This window comes from Pungitius pungitius, chromosome 14 (genome assembly GCF_949316345.1).
Source record: "Pungitius pungitius chromosome 14, fPunPun2.1, whole genome shotgun sequence".
In the NCBI taxonomy this organism is placed as follows: domain Eukaryota; kingdom Metazoa; phylum Chordata; class Actinopteri; order Perciformes; family Gasterosteidae; genus Pungitius; species Pungitius pungitius.
In genome coordinates this window covers 3,674,779-3,696,170 of record NC_084913.1, presented here as the reverse complement: position 1 = coordinate 3,696,170, position 21,392 = coordinate 3,674,779, and the positions used below count along the sequence as shown (strand labels likewise).

General features: G+C 47.7%; 1 protein-coding gene across 2 annotated transcripts in view; it reads right to left on the bottom strand.

Annotated features, from left to right (window-relative positions):
* Nucleotides 1-718: 718 nt before the first annotated feature.
* The window catches only part of sntg2 (syntrophin, gamma 2), a 38,284-nt gene continuing 17,610 nt past the window's right edge, over nucleotides 719-21,392 (bottom strand). For both annotated transcript variants that reach the window (XM_037486311.2, XM_037486313.2), the window contains 9 exons: nucleotides 15,483-15,607; nucleotides 12,460-12,589; nucleotides 10,824-10,862; nucleotides 10,274-10,390; nucleotides 7,485-7,556; nucleotides 7,153-7,362; nucleotides 1,290-1,382; nucleotides 1,091-1,201; nucleotides 719-984 (listed from right to left, as the gene is read on the bottom strand). In XM_037486311.2, coding sequence (XP_037342208.2) covers nucleotides 856-984; nucleotides 1,091-1,201; nucleotides 1,290-1,382; nucleotides 7,153-7,362; nucleotides 7,485-7,556; nucleotides 10,274-10,390; nucleotides 10,824-10,862; nucleotides 12,460-12,589; nucleotides 15,483-15,607 — 1,026 coding nt within the window. In that variant the 3' untranslated portion in view covers nucleotides 719-855. The remainder of the gene's footprint in view (nucleotides 985-1,090; nucleotides 1,202-1,289; nucleotides 1,383-7,152; nucleotides 7,363-7,484; nucleotides 7,557-10,273; nucleotides 10,391-10,823; nucleotides 10,863-12,459; nucleotides 12,590-15,482; nucleotides 15,608-21,392) is intronic.

Below are 21,392 nucleotides of genomic sequence, written 5' to 3'. Positions count from 1 at the left end.
TAATAAATGCGTTATTTCTCATTGACGTTCCCTGTTACACGAGGGACCAGCAAAGAATCCAAAGTGACAATACTTCCTTCAGCTGAGAACCACCTTTAGTGTCACCAGTCCAGTCACACAGAAACCATTACATGACTCACATGCATTTTGTGCATTGTGTTAGTACTTAGTGAGGGAGTGGTGCTTCGAAAGACCAAATGTCCCCATTGGCTGGAGGAATCAGAACCTCTGGCCTTTATTTGGTTCAGAGAAGACGTTCACAAATCTTACAAACGTCACACAAGTCGATCGGAGCTATGTGGAGTAAATTCAGTGGTTATTTGGAGGCTTATGGACACTGCACTGCGTTTGTGTTCAGGCATTAAAAGGCCAGAGGGGAACTGGAAACAGAGAGGTTTTCATTTCTGTTTAACTGTGAGTTTTGAGTAAAGAGAATCCCCGTGAAGGCAGCCAGCCGGCATCCAAAGTCGGGCCTCGCTCTTCTTCCACAGCACAAGCTTCAGAGGTGATCTGCTGAGAAAAAATAGTGGCGGCTCCTCTGCCCGGCGATTCTCGTCCTGTCGTCAAACGTATGGGAGCCGTCCACCGTGCGGCAGCCCAGACTCCAACATGTCACGAGCGAGGGAACACTGTTCATACATTGCTTTGGGTCAAAAATGAAAAAATCTCCAAACCCAACAACATTATCTACTTTTACAGTTTTTTTTCCTTTTTTTTTTTTACAAATATGTTTTATTATTCGGTAGTCCGTACAAAAATAGCAAGAACGGGCTGTCCCTGGCAGCTGGCCTCTGTGCAGGAAATAAAATACCGGCGATATGCAACAGGTGCACATGACGAGGAGGACGCGTCCTCTCAAGTGTTCGCGTGATGTCCAGAGAGGCTGTGGCTGTGCACAAAGAGGGGGTCCACGGAGGCCACTTTGGCGGCAATGAAAGAATGTATGCAGTGAAGGACGGCTGTGAGATTAGCAAACTCCAGCTCCTGAAACAGAGAGAGGCGGAGCTGTGAAGATGGTTTATGTATAGAATAACATTTCGCATTTCTTATCCAAGTGCAATGTTGATGTAACAGACTCCCTTTGAATTACCTTCATCTCTATTTGGTTGCTTTCGGCATTCTTGAAGAGGAGCTTCACCCTGGTTTTCCCGTCATCAGAGGAGCCTTTGAGCTGAGAGAACTTGTATCGCCACAGTGGGGTCTAAACGGGGAGGCATTTCAACAAATGTGTGATTCAAACAGAGAGAGACACACACCCGAGCAGAGACAGTCAGGATCCACTACTGCACCTTTGAGGAGGCTTCCGAGCAGGTGAAGCCCGATCCAAAGTCGACGGTGAAGCTCAGCACGTTCCCCTGGCTGCTGCACATGTAGCTCTTGGACTGTTGACGGAGAATCGGGGCGCCGTCAATAAGGAGGTTTTTATATATTTACTTTATGGTATGCGTGGCTGACACGTCACATGTCACGTCCAACCACGCATGACCTCTATATAAATCATCCTTCACTTGGTATTTACTCGTTTTTTTTGCCTCACGGCAGGAGAAGCACAGGTGTGACTGCCGTCGTTGAAAAAGGCGTTGGAGTTCTTTTCCCGTATGAGCCTTCAGTCAAAGCAGCGTCCAGCGTCCCACACCCCCCCCCCCCCCCCCCCTCCCTTCCGCTGGAACGCCAACGATTGGATTCAGGGTTTTTAACACAACCACAGAGTGCAGTGAGTGTTTTGTGCTCTTTAGCGGCGTCGTTATAGTTCAGCTGTGACGGAGGAGGAGACGCAGCCGGCCGGCCGCTAAGTTCTTGCTGTCAGCGCGTGCGAAGCTGTGTGGCGACACGACACGACACGACATTACACTACACTCCCCTAATTGGAAAGGGATTTTTTTTTTTTTTCTTCTTCTTCTTCTTTTTCTGGCAGAATTAGCGACATGAAATTAAATATTTTGTCGAAGAACGTCTCTGCGGCAAAGTGTGAGGAGCAAAGGCGTGTGTGTGTGTGGGGAATGATATGAAAAAAAAAAAAAAATGAAAAAAGAATGTTACAGAAAACAAGTTCATTCTCACTGGTGTGTGTTGTGGCGCCGCAGTGAGCACACCTCTTGTTTTCAACAGATGCTTCTAGCTTTGCGTCCCTCAAAGACAAAGAGCGGGGGATAAATCTTCATTTAAAGCTAGCAGGTCCGATGCCAATGTTGGTCTTCTAGCGGATGAGACAAAAAAACGAAATAGGGCCAACAAGAGGGGGGGGGGGGCTGCAGGGTGGACAGCGGACCCTCCCACTACCAGCCATCGGGATGTTTACGTAACGCTCACACGCAGCGGCTGCTGAGTCACGGGAGGCCGGCCTAATTGGCTGGAGAGCAGGGGCATCACAGGCAAATGTAAATGCTTCACCACTTTCATTGGTGTCCCAAAAGGACGGCGTCCCACGTGTGCATCATTAAAGACGGGAGAAACGCCTCGTTATCACGTTTTCGTGCTTTCATTCTGATGAGTGGGGAAACCAAGTGTGCTTATTCGACTTGGTAAGAAGTGGGCTTACTTCACAGTACACAGTTAATAAGCACCGCTGTTATCCTTGATGTGGGCTCACGGCTGTGCTCCCGATGCACAAGTGATTCAAATTCACCAAGAAGTCAAATGTTGGCACATTACACACCGTTCTGAATTCATAAATGTAAATATATGTAGCATTCATTATTTATATTTAACATGAATCCGTATCTGGTTGCTTGGACTGAATTTAAACATTGGTACTTGCAACCTGACAGCACATGTAGAGTGGATTGCCCCCCCCCCCCCACACCCCCCGTTCTGCACTGGGCCTGATTGACGGCGATCCTTTCGCCCTGCTTCTTCTTTAGCCTCCTCCACTGGTTCCACACCTCGTGTAGCACCAGGTGCACAGAGGAGACAAAACCGCTGTCTCGTGATCGGCGTGGGAAGGTCACGACCTGATCTCAACGTGGCGGCTTCACCCCAGAACGTCCCAATTAAACGATGTTAAACCAAGCCGCGTTGTTTGATGTGGCGGCCATACTGCGAGTTTCCTCCCGGGGTCGGTCACATGACTTCCCATCGGCATTGGGACGGAGATGTCTGTGAATCTGGAGGAGCATCTTTTAATGAAAGTAAATTGACTTCCCTTTACGGGCCCTTCATTCTTTTCAGGATTGTAATGCCTCTTTAACTCCTCGTCCCTCGGTGCATGACGGCATCTCTGCCAATTACATTCCTACAGCGCTGAAAACTAAAACCCATCAGTAAGCTGCACGTCGCATGTTTTACCTCGGAGTACATTTGAACAAAGGAAACGTATTTTTCTCGAAACACGGTCCGCTTTGTGAACTCGTCGTAGAGACGACCTGTCCTCTCTCTGCGTGCTCCGCCTTGTCCGCGCAGCGTCCAGGGAAATCACGGGAAGCGGCGCTCTGCTGCTGCTGCTGCTGCTGCTGCTGCTGCAGCGTCCCGCGTGAAATGCAACGAGCTGCGACGTTACCGACTGGAGTTTGGAAGTCAACACATGAAGCATTTTGTTCTTCAAAGTGTTTCCACTGGTGCCCATCGTGTTAATCAAATACTGAAGCTGTTGAGTTTGAACAGCGATGACGGGAGAACGATTTGTTCCTCATGCTGCTACAACAAAAGAGGTCAAGCAAATACTTCATTTAAATGATCATCCGTTTCCTGACTTATTACAGAACATTTAAGCACCGTCGAGGCGAAAAAAATGAAGCCTTTTCTCAAAAGACATGGACTTTGGCACCTTCACGAGGTCACCAGAACAGGGCTGATGGGGAGGTCACGCGGAACGTTGACCTTTGACCACCAAAAATCTAAAAAAATGCATGTGGACACATGAGCTCAATTTGACGTCGTTCCCTCTTTCAAAAGACGACGGGTCCCCAAAAACACAACATTAAAAAAATAAAAAACACGTACGGCCACAGCTGCCGCTTCATAAGAACGGCGTGTTTCTGTAAATAAAACATGGCGGCAGCCTCTGGATCGAGACGTTTTTTAAGCCTGAGCAGTTGGCAGAATTAACTGGAGAATGTAATTAACTTTTGTAGTAATTATGACTCAACTCTCATTCACCACAAACCTAAAAAGGGATTAAGAATGGCTTCCAGGACTGTGACAGAATGTCTCCGAGGTCGTCGGTGCAGCTGGCCGACCCCCCCATCTCGACCCCCCCCCCGGCCCCCGCCGCTAGAGCACGAACACGTTTAATTATATGTGCACCCCATGTTGACCCATAAAAGGATCTCAGTGTGCTGGAGAATCAAACATCAGCTGACAGGTGCTCCGCTTTGTGTTATTTATAAATGTCCCTATTTAAGGGTCCAGAGTAACAAAGCTCCCCCCCCGCCTGCCCCCCCTGGGCGTTGTAACATTTTCAGCCATTATCTTTGGTTGGCTGCACTTGATGGGTAAAAAGGTGCGAATGGGCTGAAAAGGGAGAGCTCACATGTTGCATGCTGCAAATTACAAACATTCCTAATATTCGTCAGGGTTAAAAATAAGCTTATATTTGTCTACAAACGTCTCATTTGAACAACCTCGTTGGTCTCATTCTTGGACGTCCGTTAATAACGCAGCTGCAACTTGTGAACTCGTCATTAAGGAAACTTGCATTAAGCTGCAGAACGACGTCCCGAAAAAAGACCTGTGAAATGTGACCCTTTTAACAATGCGAGTGGGATGGAAACCGTGTAATGATGCATTTATTTATGAATGTAATTGACTATATAAATTAGAGATGCACTCAAGGACTGAAGGTTTTTCTGTAGTTGTTAAAAAACTTTTTAATTGTTATGAGTGGGAAGTATGGAAGTAAATCTGTGTCACCGGGGGGGTTGGAATAAAAAGGTGATTGAATTTCTAGCACTGAATATTTATGCATTGAAACAATGTATCTGAATGTTTTTCAACATTAAAATACTGCAAAAAATTCAACCTAAAAAAAACACTGTTAAAATATTCAGCCGCAAAAAAAATCAAGGTTACAATATTCAGCCCAGAAAATTCAGCCGTAAAAACACCAACATCCGGGACACTAAGGAAGAGCAATCGATTCTAGATTCAAGATCAGGACCGTGCGTCAATCAAAAGGAGCGAGCACCCAAAGCACCTTGGGCTTCGGATTGTAGCCATGTCCAATAATAACGGGGCTTTAACTCTTCTTTATTTACTAAAATTTCAATGCATAAAAATATTCAGTGCTAGAAATTCAATCACCTTTTTATTTCAACCCCCGATGACACAGATTCACTGCCGTAGGGAAGCTTCAGAGCTTTGTTGCTGAAATACACAAACAACTATTCTTTAAGATTCTGTTAAATATCTCATCAAATACTCATTCAGCTCGTTCTAGCTCCTCCACCCACATGGAGGGCGGAGCAGGATGAGGCCGGCGAAGCTGTCGGTGTCTGAGTATATTCCAGCATGTGCAGCATTACATCGCAGCGGCAGCGTCTTCAATTCCACATGTATTGTATGGTAGAAACAGGTGAAACAACACGAAACCATCTTAACAGATACATTAGGACAAGGCAGCGTTAATATGTTTATAATTTCCAACACCAAAAACTATATGAAGACACCGTTTCAGGCAGGATCGATCGCATGGGTGTAGTTTCATATTGAAAGAGCTCAGGCTTCACTTCTCCTAAATGAACGATGCCCGGTGAATCGTAATGAAGCTTTGAAACACTTTGTCATTGTATTGAGATTAGAGACAGCACATCGCACACAGGTATCGAGCTGGGACGAATAGATGAACTGCACAGCTGTTTTTTTTTGCGGGGGGGGGGGGCCTGCGTGCGAGTGGAAGCAGAAATGTGAGCCACGGATCGATCAGAAAAGGCAGCAAACGTGAGCGACGTGAGACTCGGCTTCATGTTGCAGCCTCTCGGCGGCTGAGCTCACGGGGTTGATCGCCCTCTGCACATTAAACATATTCGCTTAAGTGGTAATTTAATGGCTCATTGACTCGAGGACCGATTCTTTAGCTTTTGAAGTGACAATAACATTCACGGGGAAAACACGCTGACGCCTCGCTTTGAATTATAAGCTCAAAGGTTTAAATCCGCTCAGAACCTGTGAACAGATTGGGAGGAAGGGGAAGAACTAATTGGATAAATTCAAAAAAATGCCTGCCTGAGGGTAACTAGAGAACTCTTGGTAACACTTTCTATTGAGCCAATGTTAATTAGCTGCTAATAGCATGTTTTAATCACAGTAATAGGCGCTCATATTTCTTTCTACAAAGAATAATAATAGAGCATTTGTCTTTTTTTCACAAGCTACAAGCAGATTACTATTCTTCAGGTAATTTTCATAACTCCTTTATACAGAAAGTGAAATCTTAACTCCAGCGCAAACTAAAAACGTCATTAATTGTCTTTAGACATTGTTGTGCGAGCATTGACAAACAAACGCAGAGCTTTTTCCTTTTGTTAAAAGTGACGAAACGCAGTAATTGTATTCGCCAGATTGGGCGACTTGTGTCGACAGTGAAAAGCTTTGCATCAATTAATGTCACGACTGAGAAGAAGTCACGATGCACGGAGAGAGCCGGGGACACTTCTCACGGGAAAATTGTTCACGATGGCTGGCTGCACGCCGTCGATATTTGTAAGCAAACAAAAACAAAAGAAAAGCCGCAGGTGAGTTCAAAACTTGATCAATAAAACCCCACGGTCCGTCTCATCGTTTTAACATCTGAAGATCGGGCTGTCTCCCAGTGACGCACACACACACACACACACATGCACACACACACACGGTCTGGTAGGTATTCTGCTAATATTCCGATACAACATAAATGGGGATTTACTCGCTCATCTCGCTCTGATTTTTTGTCCACCATCACACACCGGTGTTAAATCCACAAGTAACCAAAACGTCCCACAATACCATTGCAGAGGGAGTGTGTGTCTGTATCTTCAAACAGCTGTTTGATGCGTTACGCTCTGAATATTGTATCGCTTATCATATATTATGAGCACACAGTAGTAGTAGTGCGGCGACCTTAAATTCAACAAACAGCAAAGTGTCCCCATTCGAGTGATTTGGGAACCGGGATTCAGCTTTAAAGAAAAAAAAAAAAAACCAAGTCAGCTCTTTAGTTGTTCAGTTAGTCGTACCGACCCGTATTCGCTGCACCTCCCAGAAGGCCGCTCTCTGGAAGGACTTCTCCCAGGTGGCCAGGTCCGAGGCCAGCTCCACCCGGAAGGTGTGGCTCTGGCCGTGGCCCACCAGGATGCTGAAGCACAGCGACTCGTTGTCCTGCTGCTCCGGCGAATGCTCCAGGCCCAAGTAGAGCCGCGCCTGCAGCCAGCAATCCTCCGCCATCCACAGCTGTGGCGCCGCAAAAAGTCATTATCAGCACACTGTGGATTTTCCGGTTCATGGGATCGTCGCAAATATCCTCCCTCGGGTCGCGAGAGGAAAAAGCAGCCGGCACGCTGGTCTCCACTCACCTTGTGGACCTTGAAAAGGACCTCGTAGAGGTTATACGTTGTCTCGGCGTGTCCCCAGTCAGCCGCACTGATCTGAAGAAATAAGACACGGAGAAAAGCGGATCAAAACAACATGGGATGCATAATGCAAACCGCCTGCACAGGTAGCTGAGTGACTGCTGGCGGGATCGAAACATTCACACCCAAGGAACAGGGAGAGAGGATCCATTTTTTAAAACCCCACTGACTTGCATCATTTGGCTTGCAGGTAATTGCATGGTTGCGGTACAGGATTTACTTTCCACGGTTCTGTCCGCGGCAGAGAGTACAGATAGCTTTTATACAGCGGATAAACTTAACAGTTACACTAAGTGACCGCGTGCGCTGACATTTAGTTCTTTATGAATGCTCTAACTAAAATATGACGTCATAATGACTGTGCATTGGCCTCGACTCGCTCATTCTGTGGGGAGATAATTGGGTCTTCTCGCCCTTTAACAACTCACTTTGGGGTGCAGACTCGCGTGAGGCACTCGTCCTGTTACGGAGGGAGGGATTTATTTCAGTGGCGCCTCAAATACCTTCCGGGCTAATTTCAATGGCCTGCGCTAACGGTGTGCGGCGTGCTACACTGATTAAAGCACTCGTGCTATTAGCGCTGCACATTCAGGCCATCGCTTCCTCGGGGATACGGGCTGCCGCCACGTTTCAGCAAAATATGCCCGAAAGGTGCCGCATTTCACGGAAACCACCGTTTCCAGCAGAGTTACGACCATCCGAAGTGGCGACTGCGCCCGGCTTCAGATGATCAGAGAGACGGACGGACGGTCCAATGAGGGGGAGTTTGACAGTGACCCCACACACACACACACACACACCCCAGTAATGTGCAGCGTCTTGAGGACCTTTGCCACGGAGGAGGTGAGCCGCAACGGGGGCGAGAGTATGATGAAAGATCTCCCGTCACAACCAATCAGAGGGCAGAGGGAGAGGATGAAAGAGGCTACATTTTGGACTGCGATGTCTTTTTATACTAATGGGGGGGAAAGGGGTTGATGTCACATGGCGAAAGCACAGCGCAAATGCACATTTTCTTTTGTTCACTGGTCCTGGCAGTCAGGCAAGAAACATTTTAAAGTGATGGTGGAGCTGCATCAAACATCAGCCAGCGGCCGCCTTTGGATGCCTCTCAGACCAATTTAGGAAACACTTTCTAAATGATACAATGAAGTTCTGGTTTCAACGCACATTGGATCAGCTCATTCCCCTTTCACAGCGCACGGGAGATGGGACGTGTAACGTTCTGTGTCTCAGGGATTCAACGTCCAATGAACCCTAAAAATATTTCATTGAAGTTGGCGTGAGCGGAAATATTAAGTATCTTATTGTGCAAAACCTGAAAGGCTTCTCCATCCAGTGCACACAATGAGGTCCAAATAGTTGAATGTTAAGGTTCACAATGTGACCCATCATGGCCCTGAAATATAAGCACTGGAATAAGCAGGAAAACATTGATTACTGATTACTGTGATTGTGTTTGATGATGAGCTGCATCTTGCACCAGTGGGAAACATTATTCTAGGTGACCATATCCAGAACAGAAAAAAGGAGGTCACTGTGCAGCATTTTGTGAGGCTGTAAATCAGGGCATTGGAGATGCGGACGTCTGGTCACCCCGGCAAGAACAGAATGCATAATGCAAGAAGAAAAGAAAAAAAAGGATGGGCTTAAATGTCACATATAAGACTTCAGCAGGTTTTAGCAGTATTGTCCACAGAGCAACGGTGTAACGACGACAACGAGTCGCCTAAACTAATAAACACCAGAATATTACCGATAATTATATTACGCAAAGATGAAATCCAGCGTTCTGATTGGTTGAGACCGAGTCACGGGGGAGGGGTTAATTATTGAGCGATAATGTACAGTTTGCTGTTCACGTTGACCCGAGCGTTCCATATATCACTGAGCACTCAAAGTAACACGTTCGATTTTGCGCAACCGCTAGTTGACATTTTAGCTTTTAGCTCGGTGCCGATCGCCCAAAAAAAAAAACTCAACGTTTTGAGGCAATGCGAGCTTTCGCCACCGCACAATTAAGGTGGACGTCATGAGCGACGTGAAGGAATGCGATGGTGCGTGACCCAATGCTGTTTACATGCACGTACGGGGACTATTTTTCTCTCAAGACTGATGAAACGTGATACACAACCTTTGGTGGCTTGGTTACTTACTGGTTACTTACTATTTATAATTCCGCTGGTAACCGTATTATAAAAGCAATAAGGTACTTGAGGCAGTGCTTTATCTTCAATAATGTAACTGTTGGAGGGTTGTGCTGCGCGTCGGGCCTAACTACACCCCCGACCTGTTACATTATTGAAGATACAGCCTCTCGTACCTTATTGCTTGAATAAAACTTCTACCAAATGCAATGAAACCACACTACGGAGGAATAAATCCCCAATTTAATACTCCGGTTCAAAACTTCAGACAAAAATAAAACGTGGCTAACAAAGTTCTTCTTTCAAACCTTCAGCAAACATTTTTATCCGTCCTAAATGTGTCAGATAGCCGTGTAATTTGGAACAGCCAGCGAGTTTTGAATTTTGCAGTTTTTATTTCATATTTTTAATAAATAAATGATGTATTAGGGTAGTAGGGATCACATCTGCTAACCCCTATTTGTTACAACAACAATAGTGGATTGTATAATTGTATAAAACATCTACACTCAGCACCAATTGGTGCCCTATGTGTTCCTCTTATTCAATCAGAACCGAAGCACACAGTAGTGGCAGAATAGTTACCGGGGGGCTTCTGAAGATGTAAAAAAGTGGTCCTCTCAGAGCCAGGAACTTGAAGGCTGAAGACCTTCCCGCGGCGCCGCCCTCGGGGCTCCCGCATGTCCAGCCCATGTGAACGGTCTGTGGACACGCAGACGATGACAACGTGCACAGAGGACAGCGGGGTCAGAGAAAACTACAGCCACGCATTCCTTGGGAGGGATGCATGCGGCGCGGTGCTGCAGTCTCCGCTGCAATGCAACGCTTCGCCTTCTCCTCATCCTCCTCCTCCTCCTCCTGCTCCTCCTCCTGCTGCTGCTGCTGCTTCTACTTTCCTCCGCTACGCCCCGTCTACACCGGGCGATGAATAATGCACATATATCTTTACACGGTGGCCCTCGACTCCTTCCTGACCATCTGCTCACCCAAAAGGGTCCCAAAGCGTTTCCCGGCCGTTTGCAGGCCTGCGGGTGAGCGGCGCCGGCCCGCACCGCGTGACGCCGGCCTGCAGCGAGGGGACCTCCTGCGGCGCTGTAATTAACTGTGTGGTGAGTTTAGGCCTCGGTCAGCTCACCTGATCCTCTGATGAGCAGGATTTGTTCATCATGTTTATCTGTGAGGGAGAAAACGGGCAGTGGTTACGGACGGCTGTTGAATGTGTTGTTAGCAGAAATGGTTGATCATCACAATCTATTTACATATTTCTGCTGCTCCTTGATCAAATCTGCTGATGAAAGAAAGAAAGAAAGAAAGAAGATACAATGTGTATCTATTATCTTGCATGATTTATCTAGTGTTATGATTATTTTTTCCTGGTTTAATTAATGTACTTGAGAGCTCAAGATGATTTTAAATCTATAAAATATTGTGATTATTCAATCTCAATTTTTTAACATTTGAGTGATTCATTAACATTTTATTGTTGGGATTAGCGGTTGAAATAAGAGCTAATTAGCTAGCAGCTAATTACATCCACACAGTAATAGCTGTGTGGATTTATCACTGATAATCTCAGAATAAACACACGTACAGACCACAAATAGTACGCATACATTTGTATGTATTCAAGCTCTTTTTTTCTTTTCTTTTTTTTCGATGTAAAAAATGCTCACAGTCAACAGAAAGAGGTGAAAACAGACCCGGGGCTCCAGTCGAGCATAAAGGTGCAGTCCCGGAAAAGATTTGTTTACTCTCGGAGGTGACGACGAGATGAAATGTTGTCAAACCAGTGCAACACACCTCCAGACGGAGCGCCCCCCCCCTATCCCCCCCCTGCTGCGTCAGCATATTGCACCCAGCATGCGGTCGGCTCCTGTCTCGCCTGCACTCGGTTACAAAGTGAAGGTAAGTTGTCACTTCAGGTCCTTATGTAATTAGTCTCTAACAAGCTCCGTGATTCTTTCTGCTTCAGTGTCACCGAGGGGGGGGGGGGGGGGGGGGGGGGAGAGAGATCGAACAGCACCGAGGGGTCCTCCGCCCTGCCACATGACAGCCGTCCTCAAACGCCCCCCGAGGACCCCGCCGGGTCTATTTAAAGGTTGGAGGTCATTAAAACAAAAGTTCCGCTCTCGCCCCCCAAAGCGGGCGCACAATTACTTCCTGATTGGCCATTTAGCAATCACACGGCACGTCCGTAATTAGGTGATGCAGCCATGGATTAATCAACCTTTTTTTTTTTTAAAGGCAGCTGTGCGATCGACAGCTTACAGTACGTCCGCGTCCTCGACAAACATGCGTCACATCATCAGGGTGATAATCAAAGTGAAACGGGAGGAAATGAGAGAGAGGGAGAGAGAAGGACTACTTTGCAGTCATTAATTAGCCATGATAGAAGCTCTTTTTTTGTCAGCCGAGGGGGAGAGATGCCACTGTGGATGAGTGGAAGGAAGGGTCTGTGCATGCCATGCTGCCGCTGCCCCCACAAGAGCTTCAACACATGTAGCAACCGTGGGAGAAACACATGTATACATTTTTCCTTTTATCAAGAAGTGGATTATACAATGAATGTTACTATTTGAACGTGTGTTATTGCATTTGCAAACGCTTCTTTAGAGACAAATGAAAAAATGCACTGTACAATGTTATGGCAGTGAGTATTCTAAAAGTTGAATCCGCTTCTAATACATCTAAAATGGTCAGAAATATGTGCAAATCACCCGCAAATCATCATCGACCGAGGCGAGTGTCTAATGTTCCAAAAATGGACTCACCTTCTCCTGTGTCAACTGGTTGATGTTGGTAGATATTGCCTGGAGCCAGTCGGTGCTTTCTGCCGCGGTGCAAAATTGAAGAATGTTGGTGCCGGCGCCGTCCAAAGCGTAGACTTCGAAACAGTTGGACCTGGGGGAGCGGAGGGAGGTCAAGAGATTAGACGGGGCGCGGCGAAGATGGAGAGGCGCGCGGCGCAAAGTGAAGCTCGACCCGCCCGCTGCTTCCCGTCGAGGTGACCTCAGGCCCGTGAAGCGTCTGCTGGTTCTGAAAACGCCTCCACGGACACCATGTCAGGTAGTCCGATCGCTTCCTTTCTGTGGGGAAAGTCACGTGTTTTTTAGGATTTTAAAGGCCACTGGCTCCAGTTAAAAAGGTCAAGTGTCAAGGTCAAGGGGAAGTCTCCTCTGTCATCTCCGCTCTCAAGGTTATGTGTTTTCCGGTAGACGCGACGTCAACAAGGACAGCCGAGGAGACACAAATCTCACTCATCGGGCCCAAAAAAAAAAATGGGATGTTTTTTTTTTTTTGTGTTGACATCTCACTTCGTGGGCTCTTTGTGTGACGGCTGAGCGATCCCCATTGGACGGGCCGGAGGCCACATGAGGGATCACGTAAAGGAACAGACGTGTTGGCTGGTGCACACGAGCAGAGGGGAGATGTGGAGGAAGCACACGAGGTGAAGTCTGAACAGAACAGAAGCAACGACAGGAACGGAAAAGACACACACACACACACACACACACACACACACACACACACACACACACACACACACTCTCCTCACATTGGATGTCACACAGTCAGCATTCCTAACAAATCCTCCTGTGAGCATGGGTTTCATTCTGCATGCAGCAATCGGCTTGTTAAAACCGTGTGTTCTGACCCGCCGGCTCTCCGGGGGCGTTTTCCACTGGACTTCAAATCGTTTTTGGGTTTTTTTTGTGGTGTTTTTTGTATTAAAATATGGGAAGGGGGGGAGGGGGGGGGGGGGGGGCGCCCTACCCAAATTAGCTTCACGCTTCTCTTTTTTTTTTCCTTTCGATTTGTCTTGCGAGGCGAGAACTGCGGCGATGAAGCGGGCGATTGATGAACGACATTAAACAGAATCTACAGCGTATCAAATAACGCGAAACCCTTCGAGGGGCGAGTGGACGTGAGGACGGGGTGGGGGTGTAGGGGGGGGGGGGGGGGGGGAAGAGCTCCACGGGCAGAAATGAATCAAAGTGACAGACAGCTGGCGGATCAATGTCACACAGGACACAGCGCTGTCCCCTTCAGCGAGTAGGAGCGAAGTCCCCCTCCCTTTGAGATCCAGTGGCACCGGGATTCTTCTTCTGTTGTTGTTGTTTTTTCTTGAAACATTTGCACCGTCCCCAGTGACACAGTAAGGCGGTAATAAATCCACCGAGCTGGACCACGGTCAACACGGCTGAAAAATATAATGGGGGCCCGGTGGGGGGGGGTTTGGGTTGTAACGGTAACGAGCTGAAATAAAAACAAGAGTCCAGCATGGTTCTCTCCACCGATCCAACATGACATCGCGACAGTAGCTGGTTAACATTTGCGAATCGCCGCGTGCCGTTTACTCTGCGCCTCCGTAACCTTTTGGACAAAATCGGTTTGGACGGCTCAAACAAAAAGCTGAGATTACGTCTGTGTCAGCGGGCGGGTCTGACATCGCAGTGTGCTGCAGAGGGAGGAAGCGGAGGCCCCCCCCCCCCCCGCCTCTTCACTTTCCAGCCGGTCACGCGTCCTTGATTTCAGACGCCTGCTTTCGTACGGGAGCACAAAACAATTCCCCCCCCCCCCCGGTTAGAAAAAAAAAAAAAAAAAGAGTTGAGAAAAGCTGTTTGTCGTCCCACCTGGGAGCATCGGAACGAGCGAGGAGCAGCAGACCGTCGCATGAGGTGAAACGGTCTGCAGGGTCCACATCGAGGGGGGGGGGGGGGGTGTGGGGGGTCTGATGATTGGTGGAAACCTAAAGCCCGTTTAGACACAGCTGAATGGGGAAGGTCTTAATGAATTGGAAGAAGGCGAACATGTTTTGTGAAACAGACGAAAATTCACAAGCTCAAGGTTGACCCCCCCCCCCCCCCCCCCCCCCCACGGTAACACCGACCCTGATCTGATTTACCCGCGGTGCAAACTGTTAAAAATGCCATTCCACATTCAGCAATGGGGTTCGTCAAGGTTCAGAGCGACTAAGCTCCGAATCTCATCAACGCGGCCCCTCGATATTCCACTGAGTCGCCTGTTGATTGGACTTAACGTTTGGCAGATTTTGCATTACAGGACGGTTGCTTTATCCAAAATAAGCCCGAGGTACCGGAGCGCTCCTCGGCCATGTGGACATTGCCGCAGATGGAAATGCGGCTCCATTTCATCCTCTCTCATTGCCGCAGGCCGCTGTGTCCACAGCGTGACCCTCGGGTCGCGTCTCCCGCTTCGAGGCTCCTTCCTTTTCCTTCTCCTCGCTTCTGCTGCTGCTCTGGTGAGTTTGCCAAGTGTGCGTTTGTAAAAAAGGGCCTGTTCTCAGCAGCCGGTGGAGTGTTTGTTTTTGATGGTCCATTGGAGCTACCTCCATAACTTCTATAATTATCAATGATCGGCGTGTAGGAAAACCTAAACTGTTTCATTGAAAGCCTTTAAAGCCAGTGTTGCCCTGGAGTCGCTCTGCTATTGCTCTGCTAACCTGAAGGATCTCAAGGAAATATTGAACCATTATTTTTTGTTTCATTTCTGTAAAAAAAAGCTTTGAAAGGAAAAAAAACTGTACACATGGAAATCAATAAGAGAAAAAAGGACAGGCGTGATGATGAAATGCGAGGTGTTCTCTCACCTGCTGAGCGCCCGGGCCTCACAGCCGCCGCTGACCTTTTAAGCTGTTTATGCCGGCGCATAGATATTGGCATTAACGTCCCCCGCGCTTAAATGAAAAGTGCTCGCTAAGCCCAGCAGCTGCGCTCGGTGGGCCCGGGTCGGCTCGGCGGAGGTGAATTATATCACGCCGGATTACCCTTACCTTAATTGATCTGTGCCGGCTCTGCATCTGGAGACTCTGGCCATCAACAAGGGCAGCGGGACGGCGTCCAGCCAGCGCTTCTCGTACCGCGGCTTATCGGCCGAGGGCGGAGGGGGCGATGGGGCCTGCGGGGGGGGGGAGACGACACGATCAGCTTCATGTGATCCGGTCCGTGTGAAACAGAGAGGTTCTTTTCCTGACCCCCCCCTATTTTCTCTACGGTCTCGTCTCATCTCAGGTTATAGAATCAACTCCCGAATAAACATAATGAACAGAACTGTCTCCATGCCTGATCGCCTGAAGTATAAAAAGTGTTTTCTAGTATATTTTGCAGTGAAAGCGAGTCTATATTTTCTACAGAAAGCCCTCATGAGTGGCAATTGTTTTTACGGTTCAAAGCCATCAGGTTTATCTCCAATGTGAGGAGGAGAAATCGCCCCCCCCCCCCAGCGGACTGTGGATCAGGTTGGCAAAAAAGTATAAACAAATACAAGTGAGTACAGAATTAACTTGTATCTGAGAGGGAAATAGATGGTGGGAGATGATCCAACGTCTGTTACTCCGCCACCTTCACCAGCAGCTGTGAGCTAACCAGTGTGCGCACCCACATGCACCCGCATGCACCCGCATGCACCCGCATGCACCCACATGCACCCGCATGCACTCGCAACCTGCGCGGCCCGAGATAACGCGCAAAGAGACACTGGCTTAATTCGCTGCTCGGGTAGAACTACACTCTGGATATCTTTGCATAGATAACAGTCCTTTGTTGCTATATTTATGTTCAAGAACGTTAAATACAGAGTGTGCAACAGTAAATACGGCCCGTTTAAAACGTGTGTGTGAGTGTGTGTGTGTGTGTGTAGAGGCAACAAAGTGAGAACAAATTCAGATAAGGAAATACTGACGAATGCTGCGTGGTTTCAGCATCGTCTCCTCGCTCCTTCTGGTCATTAACAGGGAAAAATATACTGTTTTTGTGAATTGATGGATTACATTAATCTTGGCGGCATTTTGTCCCTGCGAGCGTTAATGGATCGCCGTGGGCCTGCAGTGTGAGCGTCTGACCCTGGCAAACTCATGGTGCATTTAGGCATTTAGGCTTTTCATCTGCAATAAATGAGCATTAAAAAAAAAAAAAAAAATCTATAATCACAGCGTAAATGTACCTGGCTAAAAGCAATGACAAAATGTGTTAATGTGGCCCGGCCAGGGCTACTTCCTGATGGTTGGGCAATCTTTTATTCTTGGGCAATTGGTATTACTACTTGTGTCAAAGTCAGAATGGTGGCTTTATAGCAAGGAACACCACATTGTATTTCAGATGGTTCAAAATAGTCAAGTTTAGTAAAGACTTTAAGCTGAGACTGACGGCTCTGCATCAATGAGCTTCCTCTCCAAAAGGTCCCGAAGCACAACGCGTTGCCAAAGGCTTCGAAGAGCCGGCAGAGTGTCGCATTTAAATGCATATCACACAGCACTGGATGAACAACGGATGCATTATAGAATATTATCTGATGAGTCACGAGCTTACGGATCAAATCAGTCAAGCTGTGGCAGCATCAAACATTACTGAGGCCAAAGATCCACAAGGCACAAAATCCCACAAACCGAGTGACGTAGCCTCAGTGTACACAGGTGGGCGAGATCACCACCAAACAACCAAATCACCGCCCCCCCCCCCCCCTCCCCCCCATCCTCCCCCCCCCTCGGCTTCAGGACGACTCGACACAAAAAAGAGCAAATGAATTGCACATTACATTTGTGAACAAATGATCACCCTTTGTCCCGTTTATGTCAAGCCAGAACAAACGTCTTTAGTTAAGCCTGGAGTGGAGGTGGCGAGGGGGGGGGGGGGGTAATTGAAAACCACCGTGCTGTCTGAGTGGATTACGCCGGAAAAACACGCGCTCCTCTCGACGAGGGGACGAGCGTTGCTCTTCACGTCATTCAAACGAGTACTGATACTGAGCGTCGTTATCTGAAAGCATGTAGAATGAGCCACGGGGGAAGGAGCATCGCATCAGGTATTTTCGGGGCGTCGAGAGCCTCCAGAGGACGAAGCGTGGTGGATTCTAATCACAGACAAAAGGAGGAAGATGCTTCGATCTCGTGAGTGAAGAAAAACCAAAAAAACAACAACAACCGCAACATTCTCTCGCGTTGTCACAACGACCCCAAAACATTGTCATCAGGGAGTCTTGTGTTTCTTTGTTAAGCGTATTAGCTAATATTTGGCTGGTTGGCCCTAAACACAAACAAGGTAAAGTTAATATATACACTCACCGGCCACTTTATTAGGTACCCCATGCTAGTAACGGGTTGGACCCCCTTTTGCCTTCAGAACTGCCTCAATTCTTCGTGGCATAGATTCAACAAGGTGCTGGAAGCATTCCTCAGGGAGTTTGGTCCATATTGACATGATGGCATCACACAGTTGCCGCAGATTTGTCGGCTGCACATCCATGATGCGAATCTCCCGTTCCACCACATCCCAAAGATGCTCTATTGGATTGAGATCTGGTGATTGTGGAGGCCATTTGAGTACAGCGAACTCATTGTCATGTTCAAGAAACCAGTCTGAGATGATTCCAGCTTTATGACATGGCCCATTATCCTGCTGAAAGTAGCCATCAGAAGTTGGGTACATTGTGGTCATAAAGGAATGGACATGGTCAGCAACAATACTCAGGTAGGCTGTGGCGTTGCAACGATGCTCAATTGGTACCAAGGGGCCCAAAGAGTGCCAAGAAAATATTCCCCACACCATGACACCACCACCACCAGCCTGAACCGTTGATACAAGGCAGGATGGATCCATGCTTTCATGTTGTAGACGCCAAATTCTGACCCTACCATCCGAATGTCGCAGCAGAAATCGAGACTCATCAGACCAGGCAACGTTTTTCCAATCTTCTATTGTCCAATTTCGATGAGCTTGTGCAAATTGTAGCCTCAGTTTCCTGTTCTTAGCTGAAAGGAGTGGCACCCGGTGTGGTCTTCTGCTGCTGTAGCCCATCTGCCTCAAAGTTCGACGTACTGTGCGTTCAGAGATGCTCTTATGCCCACCTTGGTTGTAACGGGTGGTTATTTGAGTCACTGTTGCCCTTCTATCAGCTCGAACCAGTCTGGCCATTCTCCTCTGACCTCTGGCATCAACAAGGCATTTCCGCCCACAGAACTGCCGCTCACTGGATGTTTTTTCTTTTTCGGACCATTCTCTGTAAACCCTAGAGATGGTTGTGCGTGAAAATCCCAGTAGATTAGCAGTTTCTGAAATACTCAGACCAGCCCTTCTGGCACCAACAATCATGCCACGTTCAAAGTCACTCAAATCACTTTTCTTCCCCATACTGATGCTCGGTTTGAACTGCAGGAGATTGTCTTGACAATGTCTACATGCCTAAATGCACTGAGTTGCCGCCATGTGATTGGCTGCTTAGAAATTAAGTGTTAACAAGCAGTTGGACAGGTGTACCTAATAAAGTGGCCGGTGAGTGTATATATATATATATATATATATATATAGATAGATAAGATCTGCTATTTACCTTTGAGAGTCCCGATAACTCAGCGTTGCACTGGCTTCACTCAGGTGATAATTGATTTTTTTTTTATTCCGCCGGTGTGTGAAAAGCAACGTGACGTACAAACAAATTCCGTTGAGTTGTCGTGACTTATACGAGTTACTTCATGTTCAAGTCCTCCTGCCCACCACCATCTCTCTGCTATCGAGGCCAAGGTCGGACTTTTTTTACAGAAAACGCTCTTCACCCACTGCAGACAGGCCGCTGTGAGCTGCAGGTGGGAATGAAAAGAAGACGACGTGATGCAATATGGACTTTTATGTTTAACGTCCCTTTTAACCTCGTAGGACAAATTATTAAAAAAGTGACATTTGTTTTTGTTTAATCCCGTCTAAGATTTGCATGATTCACACCGTCTGAAAGTGATCGTTAATGTCAACTTTTCTTCAATTTCCTTTCTTCTGCAACACTTTTTCTTGCATCAACTGTTCCTGAAGTTGCCTCCCCTCTTTACCTTCAATACCCCCCCCCCCCCCACCCCCGCATGGATACACTCAGCTGGCCTTGCAGCATCCAGTAAATGCACAGAGAGCGATATGAACCCCGCAAAATAAATGCATTTTTCTGTCAGGAAAATGGGTGCATCGAACGCCTCGCCCCCCCCCTCGCCCCTCGTGGCTGCTCCCAATCCGTGTTTATTGGGCCGGCCGGCGGTGGAGAAATCTCTCTCTCTCTCTCTCTCTCTCTCTCTCCCTGTGTGATTGTCAAAAATCGTAACTGGAAAAAAATGGCGAGTCCGCGAGGAGTCCTTCCTCCTCCCCGGAGGACCTCAAAATCAAATGCATATTTGCTGATGGCGGTGACGTTTGGCATGGAGACAGCACACCAGCCAAAGGAACGCACGTGGCATCTGTGGAGCGTCTTCCTGGAAGCACTGACGCCTCGGGCAGCTGGAGATGCATTAAAAGTCTCCCCGTCGCAGGCTCTGCGAGGACTGACCTGCGATTTGAAGCAATCATCTCGTTGTGGTGCTGAGCAAAAGCAGCGATGTGCGTTTCTTCGGGTGTTTCGGCTGAAAGTTTTGTTGCGGGGCCCTCGGTGGGCTCATTAGAGCCGGAGAAACCTTCCCCATGACGCACTGCTTGGCTTTTTCCGCTGTTGGCAGCGCAGCTTTAAATTAGTCCGACAAATTTCAAACCTTTCATGGGGAAAATTCTCAAACGGAGGAAATTATAAGCGTGGCTCAAAGCAGAAGGAGGTAATTAGGGTCTCTTTCACGAGGCAGAATGTGCGTTTCGGGTCATTTTTCCCTCCAACCGCTGGTCAGCCTCAGGCTCCGTGACCCTTTCCATAACAGACCATTTTTTAATAACATGCAATGTCCTTTCTTTTCTTCTTTTGCTGGGAAAAAAAGAAAAGAAGGTTGCCCTACTTTCGTAGAGGCTTCCTTTCATTATAGTCTAAACATTGAAGTGGATTCAGGGCTCATCGGGACTGGGGAGGGAAAAAAAAATGACACAACAAGCAATTACTCTATGAACAAAAACAACCACTGACATGACCGTCTTATTTATGAGGCAAGGACAATCTCACTTGACTTTAACTCGAGGCCGGCTCCTGCTATTTTCTGTTTCCTCGCTGCTTGAATCCTATTTCTGTTGGGAGGGAGCCGCCTGGTTAATTGTTTTTGTCAGCCACTGAGTCTCCAACTTCAACCAGAGAATTAACCGTAAAGATCCCTGCTGCCTGCTGACCCGGAGTGTCGCACTGAGTCATCGCTTGCTTTTTTTTCCCGCATAGCAAGGCATGTGTCACGGCCTATTTTCTTACTTTATTATTTTTCTTTTTTTTTTACCTCTGATAAAGCGAGTGCACCACAGAAAGGCCCGTGGTGCACCGTGTTAGCCGGGCCTCCGGCTCCTGCAAAGGATCTCAAATAGAAACACTCGAAGATCTAGATTATCCATAAAAGGTTAAAGTGGCCCCCCCCCCGCTGTCCTACATGCCTTTTCTGAATTATTCATGGGAAATGACAGCAGATGAGATGCTGGCTACCGTTCTCATTATAGATAACCATTATGATGTGCAGTCTTCTCGAGACCATTAAAACTGCAAAAAGATGTGCTTGAGGGAAAGAAAGCTAACGTTTACCTTTTAATTCTCCGCTGCGTTGAGCTGATTGCTTTTCCCGTTGATTTGAGTAACGAGGTCGAGTCAAACCGCCTGCTACGCGGTTGCTGTAATCACAGACCCCTCCGCCGTCAAATCAAGGTCGGGCAGCTAATGACGCGTTTGCGGGGGGGGGGGGGGGGGGGAATGCGGAACCGAATGAACCCTTTAGACTCCTTGCTTTTAATTCCCGGTCGCCGATGGGGGCCGCGCG